Source organism: Alexandromys fortis, unplaced genomic scaffold (genome assembly GCF_014885135.2).
Source record: "Alexandromys fortis isolate MF-2015 unplaced genomic scaffold, M_Fortis_MF-2015_v1.1 scaffold_220, whole genome shotgun sequence".
Taxonomy (NCBI): domain Eukaryota; kingdom Metazoa; phylum Chordata; class Mammalia; order Rodentia; family Cricetidae; genus Alexandromys; species Alexandromys fortis.
Genome location: NW_026068099.1, coordinates 99,176 through 112,795, shown reverse-complemented (window position 1 = coordinate 112,795; position 13,620 = coordinate 99,176). Strand labels below are relative to the sequence as shown.

General features: G+C 42.8%; 1 protein-coding gene across 3 annotated transcripts in view; it reads left to right on the top strand.

Moving 5' to 3' along the window:
* LOC126489486 (nuclear body protein SP140-like protein) overlaps positions 1-13,620 on the top strand; it is a 102,132-nt gene that overhangs the window by 33,086 nt on the left and 55,426 nt on the right. For all 3 annotated transcript variants that reach the window (XM_050123800.1, XM_050123799.1, XM_050123798.1), the window contains exons 9-11: positions 2,830-2,895; positions 4,948-5,028; positions 6,660-6,764. In XM_050123800.1, coding sequence (XP_049979757.1) covers positions 2,830-2,895; positions 4,948-5,028; positions 6,660-6,764 — 252 coding nt within the window. The remainder of the gene's footprint in view (positions 1-2,829; positions 2,896-4,947; positions 5,029-6,659; positions 6,765-13,620) is intronic.

The window sequence follows — 13,620 nt, the reverse complement described above, 5'->3', positions numbered from 1 at the left end:
AGGTCAAAGGAGCCTGGGCAACCTCAATCGTCCATGGCCAGACCTAGAAGGTTGGTTTGGGAGTTGTCTGAGTCTGATGTCTCCATGCCACAATGTGCACGAGGATATGATCACCCAATGCCCTTCCCTGTGGCACTTTCAACCTGGTATTGTTGGACCAATATGAGGATTAGAGCATTCCCAGGCCCAATATTCAGTTTTACCACATTTGAAACATGGGCCCCAGGGCACAAGGGAGTGACACAAACAGGGTTGTCAGTTGCCTAAGCCGGTCGAATGGCCTTGGCCAGCATTTGACATTTCTGTCTATGGTTCTTATCATGCCTTCCATGGTACACCTTAAAAGCCAGCCCTAAGACTTCTGCCTGTGTGGTCAAGGGGCCTTTCTCCAAATACTTAAGTGTAGACCTAATGTTGAGGAAGCTCTGGGAAAGGAAATGGGTCATGAGGAGCTGTTTGCCCTCCCCAGAGGTCAAAATTTAGATCTCTGGCTCTAAATTAGTGTATCACAAGAGAACCTTTGTGACGTGTTCTAAGAATGCAGATGGATTTTCATTTGTATCCTGAACAACAGCTAAGAGTTTATCAGAGTTTACTGGCTTGAGGGCAGCCTTAAGGATATGCACCAGGAGGCAAGTTGTAAACTTGTCTCTAGCTAAAATAGCACCTGGGGTGTTATAATCCCAGTGTGGATCCCACTCAGGGACTGCCTCTGCCCCAGGGTGAAGGGCTGCATTAGTCGGATGAGCCTCATCTGCATGTACTCTGGCTCCCAAACTTGCCTGTGCTCCTCAGGAAGTAGGTTATCAGTTAGGATGATAAAAATATCATGAAAGGTGAGACTATAAGATTGGGTAATGTATTGGAGTTGTTTTATGAAAGAGGTAGAATTAGATGTGTAAGGACACAGTTTTTTGTTCTGTGTGAGAGAGTTCTGAGCATGAGAAACAAAAGTGTACCTTGACCATTTTATCCACACTGGCTATCTCTCACAACTGCTGCTGACTTGGTTTGGTCAGGGTCAGGTTCCTTAGCAGCATGCGTGTGCATGAAAGAGGGGTAAAAGGGAGTCAGGCGGCTGCCGCAGCATGGCACTAGAAAGGAGGAAGGATCCAGAGGGGCTAATGGAGCAGTTGGTGGGGGAGAGAGAGAGAAAACTGGAGAGGTAGAAGTAGCTGTCGGCTGAGGTTTGAAAAGTAGGGTTTCATTAACAGGGTCCAGAGAAGAAGCAGATGTTCCTATTGGCTTAGTTGGCATAGTCAGGAACATGTGAGCAGGTGAACATCTTGCAAGAACAGAGAGCTTATAACTTAGATAGAAAAAGACTTGGATATAAGATAACTCTTTCCATCTGCCTGTGCACTGACAAAAGTTAGAAAGCACCCTCAGAATATCGGGATCTAAGGTGCCGTTAGGTGACCTCTTTAGGTTATTATCTTAGGTGTACTTAGGACATTTCTTAGTATAAAGGCGGATAAGCTTGGGAATCTGTAAGTAAGGCATTAAGTTTTGAGGTTTTAGGGTCTATAAAAGACATCCCCATAAAGGACTGATAGTTTTTGAGGGTTTGTTTCTTATGGCTAAGAATGTGATAAAGGCAAGGACCCAATGGCAATTAACCATGTACAACTTTGGGATAAAGCGAGGGCTGACGGCTAGGTCAAAGTCAATCAGAAATTGAGGACTGGATAGTGTTGAAATAAGAGCAGTGGGGCTGCGTCCCCAGCACCCTGGCTGCCTGCTAGCTTATGCCCAAAATAACAACACACAAACTATTCATTTAAAGACTGCTTGGCCCATTTATATCTAGCCTCTTCCCGGCTAACTCTCGCACCTGGACTAGCCCATTTCTAATAATGTGTGTAAGCACCCCAAGGTGTGCTTACCGGGAAGATTCTAGCCTACATCCATCCTGGGTCGAAGCTGCCTGGGAGAGCGGAGCCTGGAGTCTCTGCTCCAGAGAGCAGAGCTGTCGAGTCTCTCCGGGAGCAGAGCAGAGTCTGAGCTCACTTCCTCTTCCTCCCAGCATTCTGTTCTGTTTACTCCTCCCACCTATGTTTTAACCTATCAGGGCCAAGCAGTTTCTTTATTGCTTAACCAATGAAATCAACAGATTGATATATGACACTCCCGCATCAGGATAGGACCACTCCAAGTGGCCTGAGAGAGGACAACAGTCTGAGAGATGAGGACAAAAGTCAGAGTGGTGAGGAGTCAAATCTCAGTCCTTAGCCATGGGGAATAACCAGAGATGAATGCCAGCGAAGGGCTCAACTGTAGTCTTGAAGGCCATGGTTGGGGGCACCCCCCTCCCCCCGCCCCACACCGTTTCTAGGAATACCATAGGGTTGCTGGGAGATCAACTGTCAAGTCCTTGGGTTCAGAGAAACAGTTAAGCTGACAAAAAGAGAAAAAACTCACCAATCAAAGCTGCTGGATACTTGTTCATTCCTTATGTCATGTTAATGAAGTCTGTTGCCTTCTCCCTCTGCTTTTGGAGTGAAGTGTATAAGCATGCAGAAAATAAATAAATTAAGCACACACTGAGTTTTCCTCCTGATGCTGTTCTGTGTTTCTGCCTTTTATTTCTTTCATATCTCTGTTCCCATTGCTCAATAATTCTAATCCTTGTGCTTCTACCTTGGAATGTGTGAATTTCGTTGAGGCTAGACCCCAACAAACCCTCACGTGACTAAACTGTTGTTAGAATTTTTCCTCATTTCTAGGATCTGAAGTTTGAAAACAGTATCTGAATATGGCTGACATATAAGGCTAAGAGAATTACATCTATATCCCTGAATAATTAATTTTATTATTTTTGTTTTGTAGGAAAGAAGAAAGGTCACAACTGGTCAAGAATAAAACGGAGAAGGCCACAAGCTGTACTGCCAAATAGTAAGCAAGCAGCTGGACAGAGTTACAGCTGTTGAGTTTTTAAGGTGTTGCTTGTTGCATGCTTGGAGGCCTGTGAATTTCTGAGCCTTAATAGTGTGTGTGTGTGTGTTGTATTCACACTTGTGCATATGGGCACACATACTTGCACCCACAAGTATAGGCCTGAGGAGGATGTTGAATGTCTCTCTCTCTCTCTCTCTCTCTCTCTCTCTCTCTCTCTTATTCCCTTAGTGATTGTCAGGCAGTAAACCCCAGTGAGCTTCTTGTCTCTAGTCCCTTAACATTAGCATTATAGGTGCACACATACATATTTTTTATGTTGATGCTGGTATCTGAACTCAGGTCCTTATGTTTGCTCACTGGTTGCTCTTAGTCCCTGAGTAACCTCCACCCTCCCACAAAAGGTTTATATAGGTTCTCTCAGACATGGTTAAGAGGTTGTAACAAAGAGTTGTGATATTATAATGTCTTTTACAAATGGTTAGTTTCTCATACATGCGGTCATCCAGAAGTAAGTGGTTCAGAGTTGAAAGGGAGGTGTTGTCATCCTCAGTATGAAATTTTCTTTGGTTTGAAAAAATGTTCCAAAGAAGGTTGATGAAGCAAACAGGTTGCAGGTGTATATGTGTAAATGTGTGTATGTGCTCCACCTGTCCATCCTCCTGCCTTGCTATGGGCTGTTCAGCTCTTTATTAGACCAATCAGATGTTTTAGACAAGCAAAGCAACACAGCTTCACAGAGTTAAACAAATGCAACATAAAAGAATGCAGCACATCTTTGCATCATTAAACAAATGTTCCACAGCATAAACTAATGTAATACATTTTAAAATAATATGCCACAGCATGAAACCATTCATTTTGTTTATAAATTCAGGCATTTTAATGTAACTATGTATCTGTCTAGAGAGAGAGAGAGGGAGATGTACTAAGAGACAGAAAAATAGTTGATAGTTCATTTTCACAAATGTTCATTGACGGGTTGGTGAGATGCTCAGTGGTAAAGTGCTTGCTACACAAGTCTGAGGCCCTGAATTTGGATCCCTAGCACCCACATAAAAAGCTGGGCATGATTATACATCTGGAATCCTTCATTGGTGAATCCATCAGGTTTGCTGAACAGCAAACTCGGGCAGCCAAATTGGTGAGTTCTGGTTTTGGTGTCGGACCTTGTCAACAGTTTAAGATGGAGAGCCACTGACAAAGACGCTCAACTTTGGTATCTGGTCTCCACACACATTCAGGCACACCCACATGTGTACACACAAAAGAACACAACATGTAAACATTTATATGCAAAAATGCATACATTGTTTGTATTTGGCTGTTAGAATAGAAGTGATGTCCATGTTTTTATTTGTTTAAAATATTGAATATGATCAACCTTTGTCATTAGAGGCGAGAGAGAGAGAGAGAGAGAGAGAGAGAGAGAGAGAGAGAGAGGGCATGAGCATCCAATCTTAGAAGGTTTTTGAACAAGTTAACCACAGAAGTATCTACATGGTGATGTTTCATACAATCTAATTCCTATAACTTGTATATATTTACAAACAGCACCCTACCATCTGATTTTAGTAACAGTCTAAGGGATTTCGTCTTCCTAGACAAAAGCTAAATGCCTTTTTCTAAATTATTATCAATTTTGCATCAGATCCATGAAGCAGGCTTTGGAATCCCACTCAATATTAATTTCACCAAACTAAGAATCTTACACTCTTGACAATAACCCAACTGTACTATTGATTGATATGTATATTTTTTTGCTTAGAAAGGAGAAATGATGGTTGTGTTTATTTTTCGAACACATATTTTGAAAAAAACCACATTTTCATTCAAGTCTCTGTGTAGACAGCCCTTTCTAAAGTGTTAATACAACAGAATCCTTCACAGGCTTTAACTTAGACTTCTACCTGCTTGGACACAGCTCCTTGTCGGGAGCTCTCATCGGCAGTGTGTGCAGAAGGTACTCTGACATAACAGAGAGGTTCCCTTGCTCCTTCCCATTATCAGTTGTTGTTTGGCTCAATCTGCATTTGCCTGTGTCTTTCCTAGATGTCAGCAGAGTTGGTCGCCAGGCGGCTGTCAGGAGAAAGAAAACAGAAAAGAATCCAGGCCGTTCCGCCAAGACCAGGGGTAAGATGGCCTTTGTGGGTCTTTCCCTTCGCCCCGAATACACACAGATTTTGTTAAGGTTTTAAGGTTTCTAAAGCCTTAACTCCTCAGACCTATCTATCAATTTGAGAGCAGCAAAATCTAAAAGCAAAGGTGTTTGGAGCAAGAATGTGAACTGTATTTATATCATCAATCTTGTGTGTCCTAATTTCTTCCTTACCTTTGAGTTGAACTTGATTTTTATGAAAATGCTTTTCCTTTACACATTGGCTATTAAAATGTCTAGACTTGGTGAATTATAAGTAGAAAGCAAATGTACTCTCTCATAGTCCCTTTCCTCCTCCCTTTCGGTGAGTTCTTTCTTACCTTGAGCAGTCCCTGTAACTTCCCAGTCCCTAGAGCTGGAATGGAGGATGAACGGCTGCAGGGATAAGTCTTCCCAGTGGGCTATGGGTGTGGGCTGTCAGAAGGAGAGGGAGGAAGGAGGTATTCTCGGGCATACTTTACCCTTCCAGAGTCCTGGTGACATCCTGGGTAAGAGGGAGGAGGAGACTCCCTTTGAAAGTTGTTCCTGAGTGGAAGCCCTTCTGCTGCTGGTGCTCTACAGAGAGGAAGCAAGAGCATTAGTTTCCATGACAGCTTTGTGAGCTGAATTAACCACGGAGACATTGCCTGTTTATTCACTGTCTCTGAGAAACTAGAATCTTGATGATGCAGCTGAAACAAGACCTAGAGGTCTGGGCCACTGTAATGCTGCCTCCATTCACCCGGAAGAGTGGAGACAATCTCTGCCATACGCGGGGTATCACCCACCAGTGAATGCATATCAAGGTGGCCCAGAGTGGTGGGAGAGACCTGGGTCCAAGCCTTCTCTTCTATGACTACATGGCCTTCAGCCTATCCCTGGGCTCTTATTTCCTCAGTTTCTCCATTTGTAAAGAGGAGGGTAATTTATGTCAACCATTCGATATCCATTGTAGTCTTGATCAGCTACTGCTCAAATAGTATCAGCATCACAGACAGTGCACCCCTCCCACATCGCGGTTTCTGCACTGACGACAGGCAAGGCAAACGTAGCTTCTCATCTCCCAAAAATTTGTTTGAGGAATTTTCATCTCTATGTCTATGGAGTTGCAGCTCTGCTCTACATAAGAGCTTTCAGATTATTCTAGAAATTTCTGGGGTTCTCTCTCAGTTACAGACAGAAAATGCTTTTGTGAAGGAGAGATGGAGCAGAGCAGACAGAAAGAGGAATAATTCCACCCAACTCTGCTAGGTTGCCCATCATCTCTCCCTGCTAGCCCAGTCAGAGCTGAAATGGGGGGGGGATAAGAGGACTATCTCTGTCTACCATCATTAGTACAATAGAAAAGTCAGACAGCACCTGATTCATTGCCATGTAGCAATCAGTGTGGTCACTGGAGTGAGAATCGGCACAGTTTATCAAAGCCAAAAAATTCTGCTAAAGCTATTTTTTTAAAAAAATAAATTAGGGGTAAAATATTTGTCATTACATAGCCAATATGCCATTTGCAAGAAAGACTTATAAGTTAAAGATCTGAGGATCAAAGTGTTCCTAGTGTTAAAGGAATGGGAGAGAGGAGGGAGCATACACACCTACAAAGTGAGACAAAAGAAGAAATCTTTTTCAGTTCCAAGAAGGTGCAGAAATGAAAATGCAGATTTCAGTGCTGAGCTGCTTCCTGTGACATGTGGTGACGTGAAGGGAACATTACACAAGGACAGATTCAAGCAAGGTAGGTATCAAGGTTTTTAATTTACAACTGCTAAATAAAAAACATCACAAGCAATAAGGGAATTACTTAAGGAACTGGGGGAGGTGCCTTGAAAACAGGAGGGATCCTAACGCTTGAAGAAACCATGCCTAGTAGATGCTCACAGTAACATGGATGGAGCCATGAGATGCCCAGAGAACCAGAGAAACTTCCCTCCAGAGATGGAAACTATTGCATATTTTCCTTCCAGTCAGACATAAATGGGGAGGGACCCTCAGCCTCTGCCTTCACATCCCTGTGTCAGCAGCACCAGGCCAGGGCACTTGTCATGGTAATAGCATCACAGGATTGAGAATCAGAGAACCCAAGTTCCAGACTCAGCTTTGCCAAGAGAAGAGGTCTCTTTTTGCTGTACGGGCGGGACTTTCTGGGCATGAAATTTCTCATTGTTAAATAGAGGACAATAATATAAAGCCTGATCCATGGTATATCCATGAGGAATAACTTATATTATTGGTAAAACATATTCTGGTTTGCAAAAAAAAAAAAAAAAAACCAAAAACAAAATCCACAAAAATCCCCCCCTCAGCCAAAACCTACTATGATGGACTTCACCTCAGATCTCTTTTATTATGAGCCTGTGGATGGCAGTTGACAGAAATACACTGCCACTATTTTTAACAGCTGTACTGAGTTATAATTCATGTACCATATAATTCAGCACTTAGAGTCCACGAGCAATGGGGGTTTCTTCTTTGGTACATAGAAAATATTACTATGCGAACATATTTGTCCCCCTCTGGCTATTAGGAGTTGATACTCATTCCCATTTCATTCTTCTGAACATTCACCCTGCTAATTCCTGTCCTGTAAATTTGCCTCCTTACACACTACATACAAGTGACATGCTGCAGTGTATGTCACCTGTGACTGCCTGCTTTCACTTAGCATGATGACATCAAGCCTCGTCTGTGTAGTTTATGCAAAATGTTTTAACTCACAAATAATGCCATATTCCATTGTATGACTATTTCATATTTTCCTCATTTATTCTTCAGTTTGCTTCAGAATGCTGTTTTGATAATTTGTGTATACCATTTATGTGATATAAACACTGAATTTGAGGCATACACACAGAAGTGGAATTGATAGGTCATTTGATGATTATATATTGAACTCAGTAATGAATTACCAAATATTTTGGTAATAGTTACACTGTTTTCAGTTACAGCAGTGTGTGAGAACTTCAACTTCCCTACAACAAATAGCTACTATTTCTTGTTTTTTATTACGGTCATCTTGGTGGTATGTGAAACGGTGTTGTGATTTTGCTTGCATTTTCATAACAATGAAGATGCCCCAAATAGGACTATCTTTTTATTAACGGTAGTCCGTATTTTCATGGGATAATATTTATTTATGTTTACTAGTTTTTACCTCCAACCGCAGTGATGGGCACCTGTTCAATAGTCTTATTAATTTGGATAGACAATGATGTCACGGAGCTCCTGGGTTGCAAAATCCACTGCAGCCTCAGCTCTAAGATGAGGACCCCACCTCTACCTTCCGGGGGCCTCCTGGGATGGGTTGTTCTCCAGCCTAAGAGATCAACACCAGGGTGAAATCCACGCACCCCGTGCAGTCAGTCACTACCTTGTCCTTTTCTACGTGAGCCTGAAGTAGTTTTTAAAAGGTATCTGTTGGTGGCGGCTGTCATTTTCTTCAGGCATGAAAATCAAAGAAACATGGAAGGCTTCAACAAAGCCCTTTAGGGAACTCCGGGGCTGAGCTGGGACTCCTGAAGCCAGAGAGAAGGCCTGACTCTTCGGCGACTGACTTTGAGCACAGTTTGGGTGGCTCCAGTTCCAGTGTTGGTGGGAGGCTATGAACTGAGCTCCAGGGACAAAGCAGGCTCATGATCAGTCTACTGTGGTTTTACAGGGATCTCCATAAAGTCCATACAGAGTGAAGCTGGAGACTGGTACACACCTAGTGAGTTTGAAATCTTGGGAGGCCATGGACGATCAAAGAATTGGAAATTGAGTGTGCGCTGCTACAATTGGCCCCTGAAATTCCTGATCCAGGTATTGCAGTGGAAGGGAGAGGGGGGGGTCAGTGCCTCTTCTTGCACTGTTTACAGATCAAATAGCTATGAGATATGGGAAATCCTTCATGCAGATCAGGTTTTCCTATCATTCAGAAGAGAGGCGGCCTACATCTGTAGCCTCATTTCTGGGGGATGCACCTTGCTGGTGTTGACAAATGATAGATACAGAATCTCTGAGGAGGAAATGGCCATTCTGGGTTGGGGTTCTTGCAGAGAAATTTCGGCATTGAAGCCAAAGGAAGAGTTGACTGTCAGACAAGTGAAAGAGAATCTAGAGAAAGGACCTGCTAGCAGCTGCACCAAAGGCAGTTGTGTGGATGCAGGGGGATGAGTTATGTGATATAAACCATCAATTCAGGATGTTCGTGCAGGAACTTAGTGCCATCCAAATTATCTCAAATTTGAAATGTATACAAGGAATCAGTGATATCCTTGAGGTTAAAAATGGCAGATTTAATATGATCATCGTGATTGTCAGCATTATTTGATGTGAAGGGGTTGAACTCAGGTCTTCATGTAAGCTAAAGCAGACGTCAGCTCTCTGCTAACCCCAGATTCTGGTTCTACTTTGCATGCTGTGTTACTCTGATAAACTCGATGACCTAAAGCAACTTAGTGAAGAAAAGAGTTTATTTGGCTTATAGGCAGAAGTCCGTCATAGAGGGAAGGCAAGGCAGGAACACAAGGCAGAAGTATGGAAGCAGGAACTGAAGAAGAACTACAGAAAAACAGTACTTACTGGCTTGCTCCTTGGCTCATATTCAACTGCTTTTCTTATTCATCATAGTCCCATGTTAATAGGGATGGCACCACCCACAGTGGATTTGCTATATTAATCCGCAGTCAATAAAATGCCCCCACAGACATGCCTATAGGTTATCTGAGACAGACAATTCTTCAAATGCTGTTTTCTCTTTTTAGGTATGTCAAGTTGACAACCAAACTAAGCAGGACACATCTATAATGTTATTAGTAATAGACTATCATAGACATGATTTCAACATCTCCCTATCCTACAAGCTAGTTTTTATCCTAGAATTCTTAGCTTAATTAAATATCTCATCCCTTCTTGACTGGGCCCTCACCTCCCAGAGACCCTTCTTAAACTGTGAGATTGATTCTCTGTGCTGGTGGTTGTGGCATACTCTTTTAATCCAAGCACTCCTGAGGCAGAGGCAGCTGGATCTCTGAGTTCAAAGACAGTCTTGTCTACAGTGTGAGTAGGTTGCCAGACCTCGTCAGAGAAACCCTGTCTCAAAAAGGAGAGAGAGAGAGAGAGAGAGAGAGAGAGAGAGAGAGAGAGAGAGAGAGAGAATGTGTATCTTCCACAAACTTTCTCTTTTATCTCTCATAACCAAATTTCTTTTATGTGCTCCAAACTCATCAGAACATGGGACACCCTATATGCATGAAACACATATGTGTTGGCTGCCTAGTCCTGGTGTGGAACAAGCTGAATTGTGTCTAGTGGGAACAGAGATTGTGTAATGGTTGAACAAGGATTGTAAAGGAAATATCTCAGGAACTGAGGAAGAGAGATGTGAGGTCTTTCCAGCTGCCACAGGCCAGCATTTGTCTCTAAGTTGTATGCAATGAGAGGGGAATGGAGTCAGATAATGTGGGTCTGAATGGATCCAGGCAGAACTTCTGGAAGGAGGTTCAACTCCCAATTCACACCTCTGAAATATAGATAACTACATGCTCGGATCTTTCTATCTTGCAGAGAAAATTTCTCCCCTATTTTCCACGAATTTATGGCAGGAGAAAAAAGGTGAGTTCTCATCATGTAGTTTTACTCACAAAACTTCTTATTTTATGGTGTCTCGGTTGGGTTGTCATACTTAAAGTCACCTCTCCTTCCTTCCTCTACTATTTCTTTTCATGTTTTCAGCCTGTGTCTTCACTCAGGCTGTGTGTAAGGCCAGGTCTTCCTTCAGTGTTGACTCCTTTGAGCTTGAGATGATAAAAAAATCACCAAAATAGACTTCAATGGGCCATGAAACACTCCACACTTATGCTTCATAGCTCACTGTGAATTTGAACTTCAGGCCTGTGTATTATTTGTCATTTGCATTGTTATCTGACTGGTTTGGACTCTGAACCACTGGGACATATCAATCACTCAGTTTCCTAGAAGGAAACTACCTCCTAACCTGGTCAATGACTACTTTAAAGTCTGTATCCTCTACCTTCCTCTAAATTCTAGGAGTATCTCTTTCTGAATGACTCAAATGAGCTAGAATTGTCCAACGCACAGAACCATTTTTATTCCTGGATGCAGCGTTTCATAGCAACAGGGGCTCTTGCCTCTCCTTTTGAGTCCCTATTTGTAAGAACAGGATTCTCAGAGAAACAGAAACCACGATCCATTTCCACTTTCATAATCCTACTAGGGCCTCTTCATCTGCTCAGAGCCATGGGTTCTGGAATCTTTCTTGTCACTCTTGGTGTCACATGACAACTTCCCAGCTCATACAGGATCATTTAAGCTTTCTGGTGATGGCTGGTGTGTTTTAGACAGTCCGGTATGGTTACCAGAACCACCGTTTCTGTATGCTAATATCTGCATTGAGACACCTGGATTCTCTTTTCCCAAGTGAATCCAGACTCCAGAATTCTTTGAGCCTTATGTGTTCTGGGTTATGATTGGTGTATCACAGCTTCAGGCTCACTTCAGCTACTCTGGGGTAAGGAGCTTGTGGTCAAGGCCGAAACATCCTGGGTGGTCAAACTGAAGAAAAATGGCCGAGAGCCATTAATGTTGGAGGAGAGGTAGAATTGTTCAAACGGGCCTGTAAAAAACAGATGCTGCTTCTTTGCCTGACTCCACAAAGGCTTCCTGAGGACCAAGAGCCAGGGAGTGGAACTTGTTTTGGGTCCAATAATAGTTTGACATCACCTCTTTCTCTGGAGAGATTACAGGTCCATAAAAATTGGTATGGAAAAGAAGTAGATATATTTAAGAGAAACCCTCTAGACAGAATGAATTAAACCAATATTTTCAATCAAAAAATTCAAGAGTGAGTGTCCTCTGTCAAGTGGGAGAGATTCTGGGAACCCCCTACAGGTGCATGAGACCATGGCTTCTTAAGGCTGAGGTGAAAGTGAAATTGAGAAATACATTTGAGTGGCCATGACTAAAAACCCTTAGTGGGAGATTAGGTGGTGGCCTTATGAGACTGAAGTAGCTTCTTTGATTTTGCTGTTGGCATTAAGCTTTAATTTGTTAGATGTGAATTCTTGAGCTGTTCCTACCCAGTCAACTCCCAGTAATAATACTAATTTTAGCCTAGGATGATGGCACATTCTTGGAATGCCAGCACTCCACGTTCCATATGTAGAAACACAAAGATCAGTAGTTCAAGTCCAGCCCCAACTGGTTATATAGTGAATCTAAAACCAGCCTGGCCTACCCAAGACCTATCTCAAAAATAACATCAATAATGCTGGTGGTGATAAAACTAATTTAAACAACTATCATTTAAATCTTACATTTAACATTCTCATTCAAATTTTTTCTTTCAGCAGAGAACACAAGATTTGTCTAGTGCCCCAGCTAACTCTCAGGTAAGTACTGACTCTTAGCTACAATCCCTGGAAAATCCCAGCCTTCACCTTAGTCGCCTTTCCCCTGAAAGGGTCCCTGTCAGCTTGGGTGTGTTGCCCTGGGCGATGAACAAAGATTACCAGATTTGTTACCTACCCAGACAGGAGGAGCCAGTCTGTGTGCTTGAGCCAGAAGCATCCTACCATGTGTTTCACCACGTGTTCTCATCCTACTGTGTGTTAGCACATGTTCTCATGTTATCATCGTACCATGTGTTAGCATGTGTTCTCATCATACCATGTGTTAGCATGTGTTCTCATGTTATCATCGTACCATGTGTTAGCATGTGTTCTCATGTTATCATCATACCATGTGTTAGCATGTGTTCCCATGTTCACATCATACCATGTGTTAGCATGTGTTCTCATGTTCACATCGTACCATGTGTTAGCATGTGTTCTCATGTTCGCATCATACCATGTGTTAGCATGTGTTCTCATGTTCTCATCCTACCATGTGTTAGCACGTGTTCTCATGTTCTCATTCTACCATGTGTTAGCATGTATACTCATGTTTGCATCCTGCCATGTTTTAGCACATGCTCTCATGTTCTCATACTACCATGTGTTTCACCACGTGTTCTCATCCTAACATGTGTTAGCATGTATTCTCATCCTACTGTGTGTTCTACCACGTGTTATCATCCTACCATGTGTTTCACCATGTGTTCTCATTTACACTAAATGTGAGGGAAGGAGACAGAGATCCAGATCTCTGGGGTCCCTGGCACAGGGTCTGGAGTGGCAGTGGGCATGGCTGGCTGTGAATGAAAGAAAAAGAGCAAATACGAGAAGAGACAGTGTCTGTAAAAGGCAGTGTGTGGAAAGAACATGTCCCAGCATGCATGCCAAAGGCATGTAGAGCTCAGGAGGAACAGGCCAGGCTTCATGCATAAATCCTAGGTCTGGATCGTTCCACTTCGTACAGATAGTTGCCTGCAGAGTAAGTTGGTCCTCATGCCTCATGAATTCCCTGGGGTCACTGTGAAGGGCGCCATCAGGATTCCCATCTGGCTAGGACCAAAACCATCACCACCGAACAATCCACAGGGTATTTTCCCTCGGTCACCTTGGATGGTTTTCAAGCATAGGTAAACTATTTGTATTAATCAAGGTTCTCTAGAGTCACAGAACTTATAGAAGGAATCCCTCTATTCATATATA